The 23,209-nt window shown below is 50.6% G+C and overlaps 3 protein-coding genes across 3 annotated transcripts; 1 reads left to right on the top strand and 2 right to left on the bottom strand.

Moving 5' to 3' along the window:
• Window positions 1-714: 714 nt before the first annotated feature.
• On the bottom strand, window positions 715-1,515 carry NCS54_01474100 (SPBc2 prophage-derived aminoglycoside N(3')-acetyltransferase-like protein YokD; the record flags this gene model as incomplete). The annotated part of the gene is made up of 1 exon (XM_053159871.1): window positions 715-1,515. The coding sequence occupies one exon, from the start codon at window positions 1,513-1,515 to the stop codon at window positions 715-717; it is 801 nt and encodes a 266-aa protein (XP_053015846.1).
• Window positions 1,516-2,718: 1,203 nt separating this feature from the next.
• NCS54_01474000 (Hypothetical protein) lies at window positions 2,719-6,000 on the top strand (the record flags this gene model as incomplete). Its single annotated transcript, XM_053159870.1, has 5 exons — window positions 2,719-2,788; window positions 2,862-3,902; window positions 3,950-4,415; window positions 4,467-4,771; window positions 4,826-6,000. The coding sequence occupies 5 exons, from the start codon at window positions 2,719-2,721 to the stop codon at window positions 5,998-6,000; spliced, it is 3,057 nt and encodes a 1,018-aa protein (XP_053015845.1).
• Window positions 6,001-9,376: 3,376 nt separating this feature from the next.
• On the bottom strand, window positions 9,377-10,777 carry NCS54_01473900 (Endo/exonuclease/phosphatase domain-containing protein; the record flags this gene model as incomplete). Its single annotated transcript, XM_053159869.1, has 1 exon — window positions 9,377-10,777. The coding sequence occupies one exon, from the start codon at window positions 10,775-10,777 to the stop codon at window positions 9,377-9,379; it is 1,401 nt and encodes a 466-aa protein (XP_053015844.1).
• Window positions 10,778-23,209: the final 12,432 nt, after the last annotated feature.

Genomic DNA, 23,209 nt, shown 5'->3' with positions numbered 1-23,209 from the left:
AAAAAAAAAAAATCGTAAAGTTAACAAGCTAAGCGTAAAATGGATAATTGTCAGACAGTACGTGTATTCGGTTCATTGGTTAAATCAGTGTATTCGTGTTGTGTTCGTGTTCTCGTTAAGTATCTGCCCCTGAAGGACCTGCTTTTAATCTTAAGATCCTTGACCCACACGTGACACCCCACATATCCAACAATAATGGCCCCAGCCCGCTGAGGTGAGCCGGAGTTACATCCTATCACCAATCAAGCATGATCCGGTGGTCATCATCATCTGAGGTTTGTCCTCGGGGCGGAATAAATTTCATTCATTCATACATCTGACGTTCTCACTCGTCGACCTCTCCGTCTAAGCCTGAGTCATGGGGATCCTTACTCGACTCGGCCTCCGGCGCAGCAGCATCTGGGAGCCATACACTATTCTGGACTACCTGTTATCGTCGCCGCTTGTCTATTTCAGCATAAAGTTCTACTACTTCATTCTGTCCCTTCGAGCATGCCCAGTCTATCCTCCCAAGGATAAGCCCGCTCTCCGTGTTGAGATCCGTTGTTTTGACGGATCAATGGCTATTCCGATCCATTGGTGGCTGGGATGTGGATGTCTTGTCTATAGCTTCCGCTGGTTAGAGCTAGCCTTTCTTTAACAAAAATACAACATGCTCATTTCAACAATTCTTCCTCTCTTATAAAGCTCTCTAACAATAACCACAGTATGCTATTAAGCAGGCACTCGATGCGATGCAAACCACTTCTCAGCAAACTTGACTGCCTGCGGCAGGGAGAACAACCAACACTCTGCTCCACCAATCTTACCATTGGTGAGGCCGGTTTCAGCGACAAAATCCTTCCCTAGCTCGAGAAAATCGACGTTACTCACAGCGACGTCCAACACCGTCATCCATGTCCGCTTTCCGCCCACCAGAGCCGCAAACGAGTTATCAGCCTTTCGTGAATTGGTTCTATACTCGGCCAGATGAAAACACGTGCAAACGTCGAACCCAACTCCCAAGAGTAGAACTTTCGCATCCACGTCTTCCAATCGTGTTAGGGGACTCTCGTCACCGAGCAGGCTATCCAGTGCATGCGCCTCCGTAACAACTTTCGAATTCGCACCAATCGCACTGAACGATGTCTGAGGATGCATACTCCTCACTGCACCTGGCCAAGTTCGGACCGTTTCCGATACAACACCCATACGCTCGGTTCGACTGGTTCGCACGTCGAATACAGGCATAGTATCTCGAATAGTCTGCCACCATGATTGGGGAACAGGCGGGTTAACCCACCCTGCTGGGTCTGAGTTGCTACCGGTATGCGTGGGAACGACTAGAGTGCCTTGGGGAGAGAGGACATCGAGAAGAGAGTGGACGAGGGTTTCGGCTCCACCATTAATCCAGCCAATACGACTGAGGGAGGAATGGACGAGAACTGTGTCCCCTGGGCTGAGGCCGAGACTGCGAGGGTTGTTGGCCAGGGAGGACCTGGTGCAGAGCGGCCCTTTGGGGAGTGACGGATGCATGGCTATAACATGAGCTGGAGTTGCGTAATGAATATTTACAACCGTTATTAAACAATGTTGAATCTTCAGGCTAGATACATTTTCAGGACTGAAGCAGGAATCAACAGATAGGTCGTTGGACCAACGTCAAGAATATAAAGCTGTTAACTATTTGGGTATCTATTAAACGTAACTAATTTAGCTACCTATGTGACATAAGAAAAGTGGTCGCCGTCTGACTCATAGTAGCCACCGACCGACTCACTACCACCTGTACCCGTTGACCCTCGGGCCCCCATGAGTCAACGGGTAATAAAAAGACAAGAAAAAAAGAAAAAAAAAAAACACTGTATGCAGCTGATGGATGGAGCATCTTGTCGGAAAGCACGTGTGGCACCAAGGTGACTACAATTGTGTTGTTGTTCTTGTTGGGTTCAATCTGACTGGCTGAGGTCATCGCCACTTATCCCTTGAGTTGTGTTGAACCTCCCGGCCGTACCAGGCCCCACATGCCCACCATCTTCTAGGAGGCACATGGGTGGAACCTCGTGATAGATTGGGAACGTGAGCAGTGTGATGTAGCGATTTGTAACTCGAGAGATTGCTGGTACTTCTATCACAGGCTGAAATAGGGGGGTGACAGGTATCTTTTGATTGACGCATTTTAATTGGCTATACCTCCTTGCCGCGACCTGGCTGGAGGTTCAACACAACTCAAGGGATAGAATAGCCGGCTTCTGTGCTGAGGTCGAAGCTCCAAATCGGTCACCAACCCACACAAGGCTGACGCTCAGGCTGCTTACGCGTACTACTTGTCACATCCAACAGATTGAAAGGTCACACATTTGATCAAATCAGAAGGAAGGTTTTCCAGCTGTTCAGCCAGGCTGTTCAGGCCGACAGCCCGGAAGTCCGGACTTCCAGTCAGAGGTTGGTGTCATCTATGTCTCCCAAAAAAGCAAGTTCTTCAACAACTATCCTGGAGGCCCAATTCATCTTATGTATAAGAAACCGACCCTATTTTATTCACTAGATAGAAAGATCAAGAGCTTTTCTGCAGGTCTCTTCCATCTGCCTGGTAACGCGCTTACCTTGGGAATTGAGGCAATAAACCAGATCGCCCAACTTCCCCTCCCAGTCTCGACGTCTTTAACTTGGTCTTTCCAAAGTGTATCTCGTGTTCAAAACCCTACGGGGAATCCCTGATTGAAGCTAACTTTCAAGATGTCGGGCCAGAGGGTCTTAAAGCGTCTAGTGGTTCTGGTCGACGGGAGCGAGAAGCGGGAGAATAAAAGTTAGTCCATCTCCACATTTGGTCGAGACGCCAAGCTTCGAGAGTCAAGATTCATGTTGCTGACATGTTCCAGTAGACACGAATCAATCAAGTATCCAAAGGCTCAAGCAGCTGGTTCGAGAAGGTGCCTGTCATTCATCAGGACGCGTGCTCACTCAGATACCAAGATGCTATGTCAGTGCAGCGAGCGCGCCCAAGTTGAGCGACAAATTCAGGTCAAAATCCACGAGCGATGACACGGCAGATCTCATCAAGACCATCGTCAAGGACGTCTCCTCGACGCTCGAAAGCCCTGAAGACGAGCTCTGGCTGTACGGATCAGGCCATGGCGCCTTTGTGGCCCGCGCAGTCGCTGGAATCGTCCACCGTATGGGCTTACTAAAGACGCAGTTTGTGGAACAATTCGATGATTTGTTCGATGACTTTTTTGAGTCAACCTTGGCACTCATCAAAGCCGAACTTGAGGACGATTTTCGACATGGCCCTCAACTCATGGAAAAGATCAAGGCCCATGCCAATGGGCGACCTAGGATACCCTTCGTCGGTCTGTTCGACACAGTCATGCTCACTTTACCAAAGACATCCTACGACATCTCGCTTGTTTCTTCTATCGAAATTCTCCGGCATGCGCTCGCAATGAACGAAAATCGGTCCAGCAGGACACCGCAGATACTCAAGATTCCCGATGATGCCGAGACGTCCAGGCAGTCGCTTATCCAGGCTTGGTTTCTGGGAAGGAATGACGACTTGTGTGGCGGCACAGCAAACGATGGCCTGTCTCTCTATCCCCTCCAGTGGATCGTCCTCGAGAGCATATACGCCGGTCTGAGCTTGCTCTCCAGGGAGAATTCAACCACCGGCGATAGTCCCCTGTCCCTTGTGTTTCCCCAATATGCTGGCAATCTGCCCAATCTAGACGTGTCAGAAGACATAGAGTGGCGTCTCTGGTATACAAACGGCATCAAGGTCAGCATGTTTGACCTCCAAAGCACTCATGCGGCGCGGTTGGCGGGAGGTGATATTCACAGCTTGAAACTCGACCCAGAGCGCTATTCACGCCGTGCAACGCGCAAAGTCTTTGAGTTAGACCGACTAAAAGGATGGTGCGGGAATGGTAAGGCTCATCTCTCGAGATTTTGAGTCACTGCTGACACTCTACAGGTCCGTATGGCACCATCATCCACCCGTCGCTATTCTGCATTCTTGACAGATACCCTCGGCACCTTGAGCTTCCCAGCTTCAAGCTTTTAAAGGCAAATATCTCAAACTTTCAGGATATGTGCTTGGTCGAGAACAACAACAAGATCGCTCCATGGCTCTTGGACTTGCAACTCCAAGCAAGCGGTGTCAAAGCGTTCCGCATCTTGGTCTGTGGCAAGTCTGGAGTGGGAAAATCGACGCTCATCAACAAGGTGTTTGGCGTGAAAATGACCGAGGAGTCTTTATCATACGAGCAGGGAGTTCACGATATCAACGTCGCCTTTGAGTCCCCGTGGCATCCAGGACTACTCATTCACGACTCTAGAGGCTGGCAAGCGGGCAGTGATGCAGAACTCGACTTGATTGCAAAATTTCTCAGGCACCGAGCCTTCCAAGAAGACCCTGCAAAAGCCCTCCATGTTATCTGGTGAGTTCCCTTAACTTCGCCCCACACTTACACATCTAACAGACCCTCTAGGTTCTGCGTAGATGCCGATGTGAGCCGTATCGAAGAAGCAGACAAGAGAACCTTTGCAACGATTGCCCAATTCTCACATCAAGTTCCCGTATTCGTAGTTGGGACAAAGAAGGACAAGCTTACCGGCTACTGCAAGATGAAGTTTTTAGAGGAGCTCATGGAGAAGACCAACGACTACAGCGAGGCCAAGAAGCTTGCAGAGGAAAAGGCCAACGCGATGGCCGAGGCACAGTTTGCCGAGCTCAGGACTCAACTCTCGCAGATCGAACAATACAAGGCCGATGGCTACTGCTGTCTTTCCAAAGGTAAGGTCTCCTTTCTGAGTTGCCCTCGTCAACGTTTCTAACATCTATCACCAGATGATGATGCCGGTGTCAAGGATCTCCTCTCCCAAACCCTCGGACTCATTGTCGACGAACGCGTACGTCTCTTTTGTGTTGCCGCTCAAGTCGTTGATGTTGAACAGAAGATCAACTCAGCGATTATAGAGTGTATGAGACTAGGCACTCACGCAATTCGAACGGCTGCTGTCCCCCTCCCCTTCTCTGGCATGATCGGAACTCCAACAGTATCACGACTAATTTGCGAACACGTCCTACAATGCTTCGGATTCCCCAAAGCTGCCCCCACTGAGGTCGAGCAGATCATGAAGGACATTGTTTTGGGGAACCTGAGGAGCTTCATGGCGGAGTCTCTGGCACAATTCGCGACCGTCAGCGCTGTTGCCGTAGGAGTGGCGATACCGACCGCTGGAGTAGGCGTCATCCTCGGCGCTGCTGGCTGTCTTTGGGGTCTTCCGCCTGCGGCGCGGATGCTTCTGAAGTGTTCCTGTGACATGATTCTCATCCTCGAGCGGTCTTTTCGATACAACGGCAAATATGTCTCAGTGAAGCAGATCGAAGACGCCGCCAAGTACTACATGAGAACGACCATCAAGACTTTCAATGAGAAAGAGAAACTGTTGCGGACGCAGGTCCATGACGAGATAAACCAGCTCATTCCGCTCAAGAGGTTGTCAGTCAGTTTCAATTTCAACAAGCTGCGAAATGGTATCGAGGAAATCATCTACCGCAACCGCTTCAGCAACCCACCGGATTACACGTCTCTCATGAGCTCCTCCAGCATTGCCCTTGGGAGTCACTCAAACGAACCCGCGGAGTTGTTTTCTGGTCCTGTGGTCTCTGCACTACCAGGCGACACGTTGAACCCTCCTCCTTCGCCGGCTGAACCAGCCTCCGGCATCAGACAAAGGTATTTGTTGAGGCCTGCTGTCGAGCTGGATTCGACCGAGGTACCCAAGGACGGAGTTCCAATGAAAACAACTATGATCGGAACAACTGCCACAAGTGACCGCTCCCAGGGGACCACAGGTAAACAGCTCCAAGTTCAACCGTCCGAGCTTGAAGGCGATACCCTGATTGGTGGTCCTGGGGAGGAGTTGGAAGCGCTTTTGCCAACTAGGTCCAAGACTGAGTCCCGCTGGGGAAAGCTAACATCATGGAAGATTGGTACGAAGAAGTCGAAGACGAAGTGAGAGTGATTTGAGGATTCAGAAATTTCATCAGCGGGTTGCTAGGATTGGATGTTCTGCCTCATTCGTTTTCTTTTCATTCGAATAACTAGATCAAAGTTGGGCTTCGGGTTGCGGGTTGGTGTCACGGGCCAGATGAGATCAACTCAAGAGGTAATGCCACTGTATTGCGAGAATACTACGTTGAAGAGGAAAGAACCGGATCGATACCATACCGCCCCCAATATCACTTGTTATCGGACAGCCTCAATATGCTCCTAGGCCACCTCTTGTAGTCTCGGTCCACACCCCGTTCACTCTATCAGGAAGTGATTCTGGATCTGGCATCTCGTCTGTGGCATATCGCTTCTACGAGGGAGACTCACATCCACCTTCATTCTCCGTGATCAACAGCCAGTCATTCGCATTCATGCTCTCTGGTCCTGATGGAATCTACCATATCAACTACATGGCCACTGACGTTGCTGGCAATGTAGCCCTAGAGAGACAGAATATCCGTCTCAGTCACGTCGCAGACCTTGCGATCGTGGTTCTCAAGCTGGTGACTCCTCCGCCCCCTTTCGTGGTCGTCGACTCACCGATTCAGCTCAGTCTTCGAACAGACGTTACTAAACTGGACTTCGTTAACCCTGTTGATGTATCACTCGGGTGGACAGTAACTAGTACGGCAGATATGACAGTCACGCCCATGGATATCTCTGCGGTTGGCAGCATTATCGGACTCAATCAGCCACGATCGCTCAAAGAAGTTTACACGGTCGCCTGCCAGAGGAGGAGCGCGAACACAGTGGTGTTCTATAAAGTCGGTGACGAAGTCGTCTACAATGGATTAGTCTACGTCTGCCGACAAGCTCACACCTCTCAGACGGGATGGGAGCCACCCAATACCTACGCTCTGTGGCAGCGAACTCCCGTACAGACTCCCGAGGGAAATGAATGGGCGCCTCAGGTTATTTATCAAATTGGAGATGTGGTCGTTTTCGAGGGTTATCATTATCGCGCGATTGAAGCTGAACAGGCGTTGCAGAATTGGACGCCGTCGACTCAGCCGGCCTTGTAGCAGCGGCTTAATCAATCCAGAATTTTCCGTCATAGTCTTTGTGTCGCATATCAGGCCTACCCTGAATCACAGCTCATGGAAACTGAGACATTGATATATCACCTTCCTCTGTCATCTTACTTTCTTGGCACGCAGATGTTAAGAAAGTAGCCCTAACCACACCCTTTTCCTTAACAAGTGCACCGCAGCAACCACAATCCTGCGCTTCGCGCAGCCGATGGTGGCGGCGATAGCACCGGCCACCACCGGTCCGCCCGCTGTTGTGAATGGACCTGTTGGTGTCCCACCCGCCTTCGGAAGAACGGCTCAAACGCCGTCTTCGCCTCTCAATGCGATCTCTACTTCTGCGGCCACGGAAGGAGCCCAGCTTGCCTGTCCCATCCCCTCCCCCGATCCTGTCCGGCCCATCCAACAGCAACCAATATCCTTTATTGAATCAACCAATAGGCTTGCACGCGAGCGTGTGGAGGAGTACAATGGCAAGTTGAAGGAATGAATGAATGAATGAGTTTATTACGCCCGGAAGGATACGCCTCATAGGGCCCACAACGTTGTATCTCGTTCAGAGCTCCTAATAGTCCGGACCAAAAACTGTACTATTAGTCCAAACTGCAGTCTAGACTAATAGTCCACGGACTATTGGTCCAGTTTGCGTCTCTCGGGCTAGACTGATGGTTCACTCTGACTTCTACCAGACCGAGCAGTAGTCCAGTCCGAGGGTCGCAGACTAACAGTCTGACTATTAGTCTGTCCAAGATTTGGGTGACTCAGGAAACGTTTTTCCAAATCTGTGGCTTGCTTCAGAGCGCCAATTCAACTACGCGATCCAACACGTCCAACGCGTGACACGCGTTTGGGGAAAATTTGTTGTTGAATTGCGCAGTGATGCTGGGTGTGATTGATAAAATCAAGGTTGTTATTATTATTGTCATGGTGAGAGCTCCCTAGGGGTTTATATCCCATGTGATTCCATCTAGGACTTTAAACTTTCAATCTAGGACTTTGTGATGTGACCCTGAAGTTAGAGGGAAGCTCCCAATTATTCCAACAAAATTTCGGTGTTGTGCTAAGATATGTTAGCCGGTACTGCCCAACACTGCGTTAATATATGGCAAACCAAGTAGTAGTAGGTTTTATTACGCCCGGGAGAACTAATCTCATAGGGCCGTTAGATACGCTTTGCCATTTACACTTCCGCCGTCTTGATCCTGACCACAAAAGAAAACCCCACTTCTCTCTCCGGTTCTTTTTGTTCCGGCCTCGCTTGACTCGGTTTGACAGACCTGCTTGGAGGCCGATTTCTCCAAGTGTTCAGCATCCTATCTTCAGCAGCTGAAGCATGGACTGTCCACCTGAGGCTGTTGGATGTTAGTACTCCCTAGGTTCAGTTGTTAATGTGTCATATCTCCCGGTTCGCCTCCAGTCTCCCCGTCTCTATTGCAAACTTGATCGCCGTTCGCACCGCCTGTAAATTAGGTGTCCACTTCTGTCCATCCGACGTCGATTTGCCTCCCAGAAAGAACGAGAGATTTCCCATCATGCTTTGTCTAACTTGTCTCATGCCTTCGCGCTGTGTCTCCCATTTTGTGCATCGAAATAGGAAATGTTCTATCGTCTCGGCTGCTTGTCTACAATCACATATGTCCGACTCCACCGCGCCTATCCTGCACAGGTAACTGTTGATCCTCGCCATTCCCGTACGGAGCTGCGAGAGCACGTCTGCTTCTCTTCTCTTTAGTCCATCGTATAGCGCTTCCGTGTGTTTGCCTGGCAAAGCTTTGTCGATCCTCTTGGAGTAGCCGCCTACTCTGTCGGGCAGTGCCCGTTGCTGCCGCAGTTGCAACCTCGCCAATCTGGTCCGGGTGGAGCGAGCCTGGTATGGTAACGACTCCGGTGTGCGCTCTGCCGCGGTTGCTCTTCGGGCTTGCCTCTTTGCTATGTGGCCCATGGTAAAGTCATCGCTTCGAGACGGTATCCACATCATCTTGACCCTGTTGTTTGCTTTTCCCAGTCGCATCCACAAGCAATCTTAAGACCCTTGACCCGCACGTGATACCCCAGCATATGCCTCCTGTTCAACAGGACTGGCGGTATCAATTCGACCTGGCCTGGTCTCAATTAGCTTGACCCTTGATCTTGTCCATCAAATCCTGAGGCTCCAAATTCAACTTTTACCCCCCTGGTTTAAACCAACCTCGCCCCCAGTAAAGTGGGTCCAAATATATCAACTTTACAAGGGTTGATATTGTTATTGAACACTAGGCTTGAGATTTTGAGAAGAGACTGACTAACTTCTTGATATTAACTAGACTTCAAATCTCAGGCGGTCAGCTCATAGACCGTCAGTACGGCTGCATGGTCCGTAGTCCACTCATTATCTTTGTGATCCGGATACGGCTTGGGCTCTCCAACGACCACCCTTCGCGATTCCTGCACCTTCAAGCCCTTCCCCTTGTAATAGATAAAGTCAATTCTATCCTGCGGCTCAGGCAAATCCCGACTATCATTCCACGGGAAAACAGGGGACCAGGTAGTACCTTGCACCGCGACTGGATCCGGGTTGGCCACGCGGAACGAGTCAATCAGCCCCTTTTCCTCTGGTAACACTGAGGTCGGCCAGGGCACATCCCAGAATCCGCAGTTCTTCTCCTTCAGCTCCTCAATCCAATCAAGGTGCGACGGCGCATTAATATCCCCCACGAGCAGGGTAGGCACTTGGTCAGCCTGCGCAAGATGTTCCTCCATAGCTGCCAACGTATCCGTGATCTGCGACGTACGGCCAGATTGCGCTTCGCGCTCCAGCACTCGCTCGACTGTCATGTTGTCGAAGCAGAAGTCGTATGGTCCGTACGGATCATGGCCCAAGTGAGCGACGTAGAAGTTGACCTGCTGATCCTCGCCGTCGAGAGCGATCCGCGCGCCACCTGAGCGGCTAGGCGTGATAATAACACCGTACTCCTCAACAATGGGATATTTACTTAGGATCCCAACGTCGCCGCCGCTAGTCCAGTAATGCCATCCCAGAGCCGAGGCGAGCCGAGGCGCGTGGCGGCCAGACTGATCCTCCTGAAGACCGACAATGTCGGCGCCGGACATGGCGAGGAAGCGGACCTGCTTCTCATGGTAGTTGTTGACCTGAGTACCGCCATGCCACATGTTGTAGGAGAGCACCTGGAGCTTCTGCACAAGGGGGGAGCCTGCAGGGCGGACGGGGATCTTAAAGACGGCAGTGGCAGTAGAACTGCCGGTGCCCGTCGCGCGGATTGAGACGCGGGATATGCTCGCCTCGGGACCAGGCGTGCCGGAGAGGACGCCGTCGGGACTGACAAAGAGCCAGTCGGGGCCCCGGCTATGCTTGGAAAAGGTGACGGAGTCACCACCACCCTTGATAAGGCCAGTGATGCGGTGAGAGTACTCGTCGCCCTGCCGAGCATTCGGAAGTGTAACCTCAGAGGCGATAAATGCTACTTCTTCATTGGTCTCAAGGGGACCGTTGCACTTCTTGGTGAATTGGTCATACTCCCGACCTTCCGTGTTGCAGACACACTTGCCGTCCCTTAGGTACGCCTCATCGCCACAATCGCTGATCACGATGGGATCCGCGGGATCCCCGTGGTCATCCCTAGCCTCAACATCATAATTCTTGGTGTAAGGGTTGGGGAGGGCGGTGATTGAGGTTTGGGCAAGAAGTGTGTGAAGAAGGAAGTGTTTGAGAAGCATGATGGGCGAGTGGTATCTCCCTGTGGTAGGGGTGCGCTGTGGTGGATAGAAGGCGGGACGTAGGATTTCTTTGCTTAACAATCGAGAATTAGAAGAATGGGAGAGGGAATACCCGGTATGTTGGCTAGGGAGGATTAAGAACGTTGGGTAGAGAGGGTGATAGCGGAGATGATCTTGACTACCGGTACTGGGTTTTATCGGGAGCGCCTATGAATGAATGAAATTTAGTCCGCCCGGGGGGGACTAACCTCATCTCCTGAGTGCGCAAACACCCCCAACCAGGTCACGACGAGGGGTTCGATCCAATCAGAAGACGCCAAAAAAAGGGTACATAATTCCTCTGCTAAATTAGGTGGTGATAGTAGTCCCAACAATGCTTCGTATTACAAATCGCAACATCACAAATACGGCATCCGTGAGAGGTCCGACTCCGCACATCCGGCCTCTTCATCTTCTTCTTTTCCTCACTGCCGCTGACCTCCGTAAGAGGGCTCCATTCTGGGGCTCTTACTCTTAGCTGCCCCTGCCGACAGCCCTGACAGGCTAGGCAGTCTGACTTTACCTTGCGGTTGACATGATTGATCTTGCGATCGATGTGTTCCCTCTGTAATTCGGGTTGTTGTAGATCACGCTCGTCTCCGGCCCGGTAATGCCTCCTTGCTTGACTGTTATGGCCGTAGGTATTAAATAATTCGTTATAAATGCACTCTCGCCACTCCCTTTGATTCGTATATCTCTTCCAATTTGGCTGCGGTCCGTGAAGTTGAGCAATATAGCTGTTAACGAGGGCCACGTCAAGGAGGAAAGTGCATGCAAGTGCCTGCCACGCACCACGGCGTAGGGGATGATCATACTTATAATATGACCTCAGCTGGTCACCACGGTCAATATGATTCATTTGGTCGTTATAAGTAGCAGCCACTGTCGGTATGTTGATCTCTTTGGTAGATTCGTTACCAAAAAAACGCCGTATTGGCTTGGCTTCTGGCTTCCGTGATGACGGCTTCTTCCTCTGCCGGACGACACGCTCATCGTCGGCGCCGGTAAACACGGTAGTTAAAAATAGCACAAGCTTGTTGTCTTTCCAAGCGATTTGGTTGACCTATAGATACAGAACGAAGACGAATTAGTAGGGATTTCTCAGCCAAAAGTGTCTGAAGCTAGTACCTGGTTGTCAGGGGTTGGGATCGCCTTGACGGTATTGAATTCGTACATTTTTTTGACCTTGCCGTCGTTATTCTTATCATCCACTAGTTCCTGGTTGATGCCGCTATTTGTACGAGCCGTGCCTGTGGCACCGAAGCCGTGGCTGCGGAGGTTGCGGAAGAGGGGAGACGATGAGAAAAGGTTATCCACAAATACATGATATGTCGCTTCTGGCAGCATATTTGTAAGGGCAATGACGACAGCCTGAGTCGAACTCGGTTTGAAAGACCTGTCTTCTGTACTAGGGGCTTTGGCTGTGACTTTTCTTCGCTTGCTTGGCCGACCTCGTGATGATGACTTCTGCGTTGAAATTTCATCGCCAACGGCACCATGTGGTTTCTCCTTGACGTGCCAAATCCACCGAAAAAAGAAGCCGCATTGGGCGATAACCCATATCTTGAAGCCCACGGGGTCAGGCTTGCTTTTGACAACCGTTATGTCGTCGCTTTTGCCGGTATAACGGATCATACACTCATCGACGGCAAGGTGAGACCCGGGCCGGAATATCTGCATAGATACGGCTTGCATATGGTCAGACCACTCTTCAATGCATTGGAATACCTTCGGAATAGGTGCAGTTTCGTCATATTTGGTGTGGTCAAAGGGACGAAGGTGCCTGTGGATAAGCTGAAACTTGTTATATGAGATGAACTTGATAAATGAGTGCGCAGGACGTTGATCACCGGGCTTGGGGGGTTTCCAATAGCTTCGTATCGTCTTTTCTTTATGCACACCCATATAAATTAGCGCACCAATCGTCGTTAACACCTCTGAGACCGTTGTTCCTTCCCATTTGCGTAGTTTTGAAGTCCGCTCCATCGGGGTATTCCAGCTGTCAATAACGCCGTGTTCTTTGAGCCACGTGATCCAGGAATTTGTGTAAGATACCCATTTCTCAACGAGTGATATGGGTAGAAAAAGCTGGAATAGTTGTAGAGGCGTTGGAGGCAGTGTGTTAATGTGAAAAGGGCGTGTTTCTACGTGGAAAGGCTCGAAGTTGGTGCCTCGATCATTTTCAGCCGGAAAATCAACGGCGCGCGTAGGGTCATTTGGCCACAGGCGGCGACTGTGCTCCTCCCTGATAAAGCTCCTGTCATCATAGGGGTTGATGACCTGTATCTCTTCTAGAATCGGAGGGGAAGTCATTGATGAAATCAAAATAATTTGATGGTGTTTAAGGTAGGAAATAGTATTAATTTCTTATCGGATTAAACTTTTCGTACCCCTCACGTACTTCCGGGGTGCCCGTGATCATGTGGGGCGAGGTACATCTTGGAGGTGTTTGCGCACTCAGGAGATATGGTCAAAGGCGTGTTAGCAGGTATAGCCACGGCACTGTATAATCTACGGTACCGGATGTATCTTGCAACCGAAACCATCATCCTAACGTGGAGAAAAGGTTCGTCGGGTTCGGCTTGGGATGATGCCCCTCAGCGGCCGATCATTGGCCAGCGGGCCAAACTGGGAAGGTGAATGTGGGGTCAAAGTTACGGCGCCGGGGTCTCACACTGAATGGAACGAGTTGGATCCGGTTGGATCCAAACCCAATCAACTGGACCTCTGAATTGGCTGGTTGCCAAGCACGGGGAGCAAGATCTCAGTTGAGTTGGACCCACAGTTGGAGGATCCAACGGATCCAACGATTGGAAGTAGTTGGTTGATTACGCACTCTGGACCAATAGGTTACGAGAAGCGATACAAGGCTACCGAGATAATGTCTGAGCTCGACATGCTACCCCTTCTCCGAACCTGCAAGCAAATGTGAGCCCCACTGCATTGGCATCCTAAACAACCTGAAAGAAACTAAAGGTTCCTGAAGTTATTTTGAGGCTTTACACATCTTATACAGCCAAAACTCCTTCGAATTCCACACAATGGAGGCCTTCTACCGGTTTCTCCTCCTCTCACCACACGACGGCCTTCAGTCGATCCGATATCTTACGATCCAGTGGTCAGGCTTTGCTTACTGGGCGGTATATCAAGACGAGGATACGGGAGAGCCCTTACACGAGCATGACGAAAGCTGGCAGGAGATCTGTGATGCGATTGCTGCCATGGATAACTTGAAATCCCTGTCAATCATTGTGCCGTCAGGAATCAACAATAGCTTCCGGAGAGTGAGAGTGAAGAAGCACGATGTCATAACCAGAATAAGTTTACCACTTGCTGCTCTACCAGAGCACGTCGACTTCACGTTTGCCATCCCCAAAGGCCATATCCGCCTGCACTCGCAGGCTTTGCTGTCCGAGCGAGGATGCCGGAATCTGCGCCTCGTTGGCTTGGATTCTCCTGACAATTATGGCTTGCGTCGGCTGGCAACCGACGATTAATTTTGTATAGGAAATCTTTTGGCGCTTGCATGACATGGATGTGCCGATGATTAAAATGAGCGCCAGCCGACGATTAGCAAAGTGGCCCCCATGACAGTTGCAGTGAGCTGAAGATAGGGAAGAATATGAAGTGAATGTCTACGAATCGATTGGTACTGATATTGATATATGAATTTATAAGTTTCGTACTTTGGCGGCGTATTTGCTTCGACATCATTTTCTCACACTGATCTGTTTTTCCAAGTTGGACAATGTCTGGATGCAGACAGATGTTTCAATGAGAATATAGATATTTTACCTTGGAACGGGGAAAAATAGTGTCTGAATATACATCATATCCTAGGTTTCCTCCCCTGGCTCCAGCGTATGTAGCGTAATGGTGGAGCTCGGAATGATAATGCCATTGAGAGACAGATAATTTTCAGAGTTGCCCTGACATTGTCCGTTTCGAGGAGCGTCACGACTTCTCCTGACCAGTCCATGAACAAGTTGCCTTGCACGTGAAATTCTCCTAAGTGCGAAAACCACGGCATCAAAGGTCTCGAGAAAAATTCCCCAAACAAACCAAGACGAGAACATCATTGATGCACTTGTTGACAAGGCATCAGACGTATACCATCCGGTGATCACCGCTGTGTAGAGGAAAACAATAACTTTCCATAGAGATAAGACGTAGAGCGACCGGCTAAATCCAGGGTCGACTAGCTGGAGTTGTTGTCTTCGTCGGACGCAGTCAGCTCCTTGATCTAAGCCTGGCTCGTTGGTGCCATCCTGGGGCAAGATGGCTGCCTCCTCATCAGTTGGAGAATCATTCTCAAACACTTGGACTACACCGGGAGAAATTTCGTTTCGGTCATTCCTATCTTTGATAGAATTGTTAACCCATTCCACACTCGCCTTAGCGATGCTGAGATACTTACAAAAAGCCATTGCCACCTCCAAAGCGTTCAAAATGGGTACGATGAGTAGGATCAGGGCGGTCAGTTGCCCAAAACCTAGTGTAGTTTGCGACCCAACAAGCAATCCAGGAGAGATCCAATAAGCAAGTGTCGCTTGAACAGAGAAGACCAAGGCAAATAATAGCCACGGAATATCCGAAAAGACGCTCATGTTGAGTCCAAGATAGGCTGTCTCGATATTCACGAGAGTTTTGCATATCGTATTGGATTCCAGGTATCTTGACCGCATCCAATTTAGGCGGGAGGTATAATGAGACAGGAAATCGTCGAACGATGCAGGTGGTTTGATTATGGCCCGGTAAATCCAACTTGAGCTGTGAGAGGCGGCTTTTTTCCATCGGATCTTATCTAGGATGCTTAGGTAGTATAAAACGATGACTAAATCCCAGTAAAGTTGGTCTACAAGTCTTGGCGACTTGTCTCGACGCTGTGAGAGTACGCAAGATAGGCGTAGCGTAAAGAGCTGCTTAGAAAAAAAGGCGGTGCTTAGGGGTATTCCCGTGGACGTGGCATTGGAGATGGCAAAGACTAGAACCATCTGAAGAGATATGATGCCGACAATGATGAGAAACACGAGAAATGTTCGGAACCGTCTAAGGTATTGATGCCGCTGGAGGTACCTACAACCAGGTCAGTCCGTCTAAAAGAATTTGCAATGAGTGACCTTGTCTGGGTGTAGGCTTCCTTACTTAGGACAGAACCGAATGTTCCCTAAATGTGTTACGAGGGATACTGTTGCCATTGTCCATGCCATCGAAGCAGAGTACAGAGATACATCATGCCACTGCACAAATACCGCAATTATCACGGCGAATCCTGTCACCAATTGCTGGTCTGCCAAAGACGCAAGAAACTTCTCGAATAGCCCCTCGAGTTCCTGCCTCCTCAAGGCTGTGTCGTGGCCTGAAATTCTGATGCAGCAACTGAATAGAGTCTGCGTTAGTGCATCGATCAGAATCCTATCAACCTCTGTACGCCGAATGCCAGGGAGGCTGTCAGAAAAGTACGCGAACAAAACTCCGATTGTTGACATAACGGCTGACGCAATAAATGCCACGACAGTCTACATGCTGTAAGATAAAGATGATGGTGGGATATGGGGTAAACTTACTCCGATTCCAGCGATGTCCTGGTCGAACGCATTATCCCCAAGGGTGCAGTTTTGTAGAAATTTGGTTCTCTTATCTAGGAGGACTGGGCAATCCATTTCGATTGTTCCCATAGATCTTAACACCTCCCATATCCACCAAAGACTCGAGCAGAGTACTTTCGGCCTTTTAACTCTTTCCCTCTGGGAATGGTGCATGCAAGGGAACATGGATCGAAATATGAAGAAAGCTGACAGAAAGGAGGTTAGACGGACGTGGCGAGATAAGGCTCGCCATTTTAATTCGGTGAGTGTAACAATTTGCAAACCTTTCTGTATGTTTTCTTTTTTCTTCTTCTCTGCTGTAGCTTATACTTTGAAAGAAGTGTAACTAGCCATTGACATGATTGGAGGGGCCTATTAGCCTTTTTCTCACAATGCAACCCCCGTGGCTGATTTTTAGTTATGGGGACCGAGCGATTTTCGGCCCCCCAGAGTAACTATCTGCAACGGTGGTGGGAAATCCTCCAAAACAGGGCGGGAAAATTCCAAGAAGATGCAGCGCCCATGTATTTCCGTCCCGCTTTTCGCAGACCGAGACCGGCCTCCCAAAGCCAAGAGCCTAGATCAACAATATCAACATGCCGAATGCTGCCCCCCCATGTCATGTCGACAAGCCTGAGCAGCAACAGCATGCCATTTTAGGCGCTGTGGGAGGCGGTCAGCCTTAGTCTCGGCGTGAGTTCTAAGAACTGCCCCAGCATTCTCTCAGCACTACCATTAGCAAGCCGCCACATAGTGTGTGTTTCTCCAATAGAAACTAAGCGGGTGACTAAACTCGACGATCTCTCCCAAACAGCGCGGATGTGGCTCAAACCTTGTGGCCACACACTCAAGAACGGCTGCAGCATTCACACCAGTGAAATCTCTGAGCCAGACTGGGATTTCTCGGCCCCCGAACTCGCCGCCGAGCATTTTGGGCCGAAGATCCAGACAGAGTCCTGTGTGAGCCAGAGTGTCTCCTCTCTCTGCGAAACCACTTGTACCTCGACAGCTACACAATTCCATAATGGCTTAGGGCCGGGGTTTAAAGCTTGATATGATGATCGGTGCGTTGACCCGTCCCTGTCCCAGCTGGGTTTGGATTTCAGGCAGCGATTCGCAGGCTCCGCCTGCGTGCCTGAGCCAAGAGGCACTTCCCGTCTGAGCCCGACAGGACAGCAAAAGCCAGGTTAGACAAGTGGGTACGAGAACAGGGGTTACTCCTCCCCGTAAACTTGCAACTCGAACGAAGGTACGGTCCCACAACCCCCCCCCCCCCAAAAAAAAAAAAAAAAAAAAAAAAAAAAAAAAACTGGGCTGCGAATGCCAGATCTGGTCCTCAGCCAACCCTCGGGTCCACTAGCGTGCGCTCATCAAGGCACGGACCGAACCTAATGACCAACAAAGGGGCGAGCTCGCACTCGCAGGGGTTTCGAGAGAGGGGCCAATCACAATACCGCATTTCCACCTTTCACTTGAGGAACGTCGACGCATCAGGGGTAGCGAACGCAAACGGTTCTCACAGTTTATATGCAGACAATGTAACTGTGCAAACGGTCGCCCAGTGTGATTGGGATTTGAACCACCGCTCTGCATTAGCATGCCAACTTCACTCATTTCCTGGCGTGGCGAGTCACCACATTCATGCCACGCCACACTCACCATGCCTTGTCACTATGGCGCGACTTCGCCTTGCCTCATCCCCGTCGACCACTGAAATGGTCAAACTAGGCACCAGAACATGCACTTACGTGCCGATTCCGAGCCTGCCGGGCGCAACAGGGAGTCAAGGCCATATCGAATAACGGTCTTACTAAACGCTAAGCGGATGTGACTGGCGTCTTTCAGCTGGGCGACACGGGCAGTCAGACGTACTGCTTTCTTTTGCCTGGTAAGCCGGCACATTGATTCCGGTTCCGTCAGAGTACCTTGGCTAGACAAAGCAAACGCCCCCGAGCTGGAGTCTGTGAGCGGCATGCTCTTGACCGATAGCGGCGCCTGCGGCCTCGCGGTTCGGTTCTGTGCCTTCCGGGCGGTGAGGCGTCCGAGGAAGTCGGCGTGGTTGTCGGGCACTCCGTTCGCTCCGGCATGAGAGCGAATGACCAAGGTGGTTGCCATTTGGCTAGAAGATGAAGTGGATGATAGAACCACGGTTGTGAGCGAAGAGTTGGCTGTCTGAAGCCGACTGGATGACGAGGTTTGAAGGATCAGGGTGATGGGGAATGAGAGCGCTGCACCCGTTATGGTGGGCAACAGCTAAGGCGGCACGCAGCAGTCGACTTGGGTGGCAAGGGATGGATCTTCGGTGGAAGGCAGCTATGGATGTCTGAAACACAATTCAGGGACCCGAAGTCGGACTCGGTGAGGCTGAATGGATCCTCACACCGCCCTGGTAGTCCGTGCGGCATGCACTGGTGCAAGTATGTAGTACCTGGCTGAGGACATGGGCGTCCCGCCTGCCCGCCTCCACCACCAGTGCCTGGCGGCAGATTCCACCTGATTTGGCGGCACCAACAGTGTATTCTCGAAAGGAAAAGATATAGACTGTTATCGATGTAGAACCTAGAATAGGCCCCATTCCAGTTGCGCATACTTGCGTAGTTTGAACCAGCTCTACTAGGTTTGGTCGCCCTCGCGAGGTGTGACAATACCCGCCATCCGTTTGCTGGCAAGTACAGGAAGCCGCGTGACGGAAGCCGCGTGTCGTGGCTTCCTGGCATTTGGAGTGACAGCCTGCCGCCGACGCTGATTGTAGCCTGACCACTCAAATTTAACGGAAGGGCGCTACCGCCGTCCACGGGCACAAAGTATTACACTACCGGCAGGGTTTCTAATAATATAAAACGTGAGACTGCAGTTGACTGGGGGCAGACCAGGGTTCGCTTGGGCTGATTGTCAACCTGGCTCTGCCTGTTTATACTTCAAACTATGCGTTCATACGTGGGCGTGCCCTTGACTCGTAAGTCACAATGCCAATTTTACAGCATGGCGAGCCGCTTGTGGCCTGCGATCCAAAGTGTTGGTGGCATCGATAACTAATTGTGTTGCGTCGTCAATGAGCTCATTCGAAGGGAGGTACAAAGGACGAAGGTTGCCACTTAAGGCAAGAGGAGTGCGAAGCTCACCCGAAGAAAATGCGAGCTTCGAGAATGGATGAAAGCCGCCAGCGGAGACGCCCTAGTCATGCTATCTTCTGATTTCATATGTATCCCAGAGCATTCTAGCCTGCGAAAAGGGAACGAGGAAACAAAGAGGTTAGGGCCATTAGCCCCATCGCAAGACTGGGCTTGTCGAGCTCGTCAACAAGTGAGACGGAGGGAGGTTTTGCGGTCCCTTAGGAACGGTGGACCCTTGCTGAAAAGGGTGGTGGAAGCATTGCCACGACCGGCGGCATGGCTTTTCAACGGCCCTCCCGAGGAAAACCCAAAAGGCAGCTTGTCAGCCTCAAGCCAGGCAAGGCGTTCTCGGTGAAGGGGTCAAGAATCTGGCTGCTTGCACAATGTAATTCCTTCGCATAGGTTGAGAGAGAGTCATTTGAGAACGCAACCGCGAGGTTGTAATTGCCGCCTGCAAGAGTATAGCCAAGGCGACACGGCAAACACGGATGTTGGAAGGAACCGATGTACACCAAGTCTGCCTGGTGGCTTGAAGGTAAAGAAATACGGCCCGTCTTTGGAACGTGGTCCACTTTACGGCTGTAGTCAATAGGCGTTTTTTATTCTTTACTGCAGGAGATATAAATGCCTTACAAAAAGATCGCGTTCCAGATAAATAAATAAGCCAAGGACCCGTCATTTCCAAGCACTTCCTTGTCATTGATCCGCGCTACGTAGGAACTTACCATCCTTCTCTCAGCAGTCAAGGCTGTCTCGAGTTACGAAACCACCCGCGGCCTAGTCTTTCCGGATACTGGTGTTGGGCATTGCGGCAGATTCTCAGCTCTCTAGTGAGAGTGCCCCGCCTTCTGGTTCCCTCGTAATTGAAGGAAAGAATGTCAGTGCGAAGCCAACCATTGAACACGCGACGCTATCGATCATTAGGGCACTGACAAGTCTTTTAGATTCCACGACAACTTGTTTCGCCCCTATCCAGGGTCATCAGCTTTTCTGACATGGCTCCTCTCGCTCCTGTAGATGGGATCGGGTGGCATATTCAATGCCGGGGCAGCATCAATGAGTTCCTCGCCGCTATGAGCGAATATGATAAATGGGGCTCGTCGGCCGCTACAACCATCATGGCGCTTATACCCTTATTGATTTCGGTTTGGGGACTACCAACCGCGGATATCCGCGAACTGTATCTTATAGACGAACACCTTGTCGCCGGCGTTGTCGCCGGACTAACCTTCGGACTACCCACTCCTCAGGCATCGAGCTTTAAACAACTGACTGAAGAGGATTTGCAGTCTCAGGGCTTGGATTTATTCGCGCCCAAGTCCAATTGTCATGACCGCCACGGCCGGCTATATCGTCTGTTGTTCTTTGCAACCCACATAGCGATTTCCTTGTCAGCAATCTGTTTCACCAATTTCGTTGCTGATTCTCCTCCCCAAGCCTTTTGGAGCTGTCCATCTGGGCCGGTAATCTGGCATGTCATTTTTATCGGCATAATCCCTTTGGTGGGGCTTTCATGGTGGTTCGCCTTGCACATTACGTACCAGAAAATCCCAGGTCGACGTGCAATGAGTGGAGTCATTCTCTACAACAGAAAATTTGCTTTACACCCGGCCATCCGCCTCGTTCCCGGACTTTTGCACGCGCTGTTCACTATCCTATACACCTTCATGTTTGCCGTTCTCTATGGGACTTCTATACGATCGGCGCTGGAAAGAGTCCTTTTCGTGACTTTTATAGTGTTCATGTGCCGCACGCTGAGTCTTTGGTATGCGTCTACGCTCAAGGCCCGGCATCCGAAGTTGCTTATTCATTGTGAGGATGGAGGTAACTTGGAAGACAAGCACAATCTGATCGAACACCACGTATCAGTATCAGCGCCTCCATCAACTCCGCCGTTATTGACCCCGCCAGTTTCATTTGCCGAACTAGGAGTACAAACGCTCGATGTTGGGCGGGAGGAGGAATGGATCCCGTTCACTGACATGTGCGAGAGCAACCACGACGCTATCAGGCTTTGACATTTTACGTACAGATGGATGAATAGACAGGCATTCGAAATCCGAAGGGGTCATTCATGATTCACCATGGCCGACTTGTAGGATAATGTCCTCTCCGCTGGTGAATAGCGTTGTTGCCGATGGATATCAAATACTTCCGGTGGCAGTTGATTAGGATGGAATTGATGTGGTGAATGGAGCGCGACGATGACTCGGGAGACAATGATTGAGCAAGCGAGGTCCAGGGAGCTGATGAGATTCCGGCGTCAACTGTAACAACCAACTGGCCAAATGCGTTCGGCTAGGCAATCAAGCTGCAGTGAACTGCTTATTGCAACCGCAAATCATCTAGTACCAGTCAGATATTTAGGTGAAATTGTGTGTATATTGATGATTGCACCAGTCGATCCATGAGAATTGTCCGAGGTCTCAGGACCCAACAACAAAATGCACTGAGTTATGCAGTTCTTTAGACACACATGAAAGTGTTGCCTGTGTATTATTCTCCGGCTATTTAACTCAAACCGCCCATACAAATTGTGTTTTGTCGTCAGTGCTTTGGATTAATGAGTTTTTCAACGACTCTGCCCCCCTGAGTCGCCGCTGAATTGTTGATAGGGAAGATGATGATCCCGCGAATTGAGCACGCCTTCGTTTCGCCGGCGTTTGATGAGAGGTTGTTATGAGGCGGCGCTTCAACAGGTTCTGCCCCCTATCGTTCCTCGTGAAGGATTTAGCGCTAGATGACGGAGCCAGTGGGGAGGATGGAGGCGGCGAGATTAACAAGTAGTTATGAGAGTCATCGTCGAGACTCGTTGCACTAGGCGTACCGAGCCGTGGAGTACTAGGATCAGGTCCAGCGTGTGCAGGATTAGAGGCATATCTGCTGGGCAGATGCAAGAATTCGTACCAACAGACTGAAACCCATTCGTAACGTTCAAGCAACTGGGGCTGCAGATGGGTCGGGAAAGCTCCATCAAGCCCGCATGTCCTCGCTCGCTGTAGCGGTCGATGACCGCTTGACCAGTAGTGATGTTGTACAGGATGTACAACGGTGTTGTACGTACGTACGTACAAAACGAAAATGTACGTACGTGTACTGCGTACGTACGATAGGACCCATAATGTTCCTAACACGGTAATTTATGGGTCCCATCGTACAAGTACGGAGCTGTACAAAATCTCTGCAATTCTCTCCTCAATGAGGCTATCGTCAAAAAGATGCCGCCCATCAAAGCTGACGCTGCCTTCGTTTGGCGACAGTTTATCGACCTTGGCCGCTCTAACTGTAAGAAAAGTAAGCGATACAGATGCCGTCACTGCCAGAAGGAGTTTGCAGCGACCTCTGTTGGGAGGCCGAAAGAGCACCTCGCTGCGTGTGACAAATGGCAAGCTAAGCAGCGACAAGAGCGCCAAGCTCGAGATAACGCCGGCTATCTTCCCTCATATTCTGAAGCTGTACAAAAGAAGATAACGGAGGTCGGAATTCAGCATATCTCTCAGGACGAGAGCCGCAGTTTCGCCTATGATGCTGCCGCTGCTGTAATCGCCGGCGGTCGGCCCTTCAGCCTCTTCGAGAGCCGTCGTTGGCGTTATTTCTTCACTCGCATCAAGCCTGGCTGGAAGCCCCCTAGCCGTGCCGTCATCACGCGAATTCTTCCCGAGTTCTATCAGGAAATCTATGACGAGGTTTTC

Source organism: Fusarium falciforme, chromosome 13 (genome assembly GCF_026873545.1).
Source record: "Fusarium falciforme chromosome 13, complete sequence".
Taxonomy (NCBI): Eukaryota; Fungi; Ascomycota; class Sordariomycetes; order Hypocreales; family Nectriaceae; genus Fusarium; species Fusarium falciforme.
This window is presented reverse-complemented; position numbering and strand designations above follow the sequence as displayed.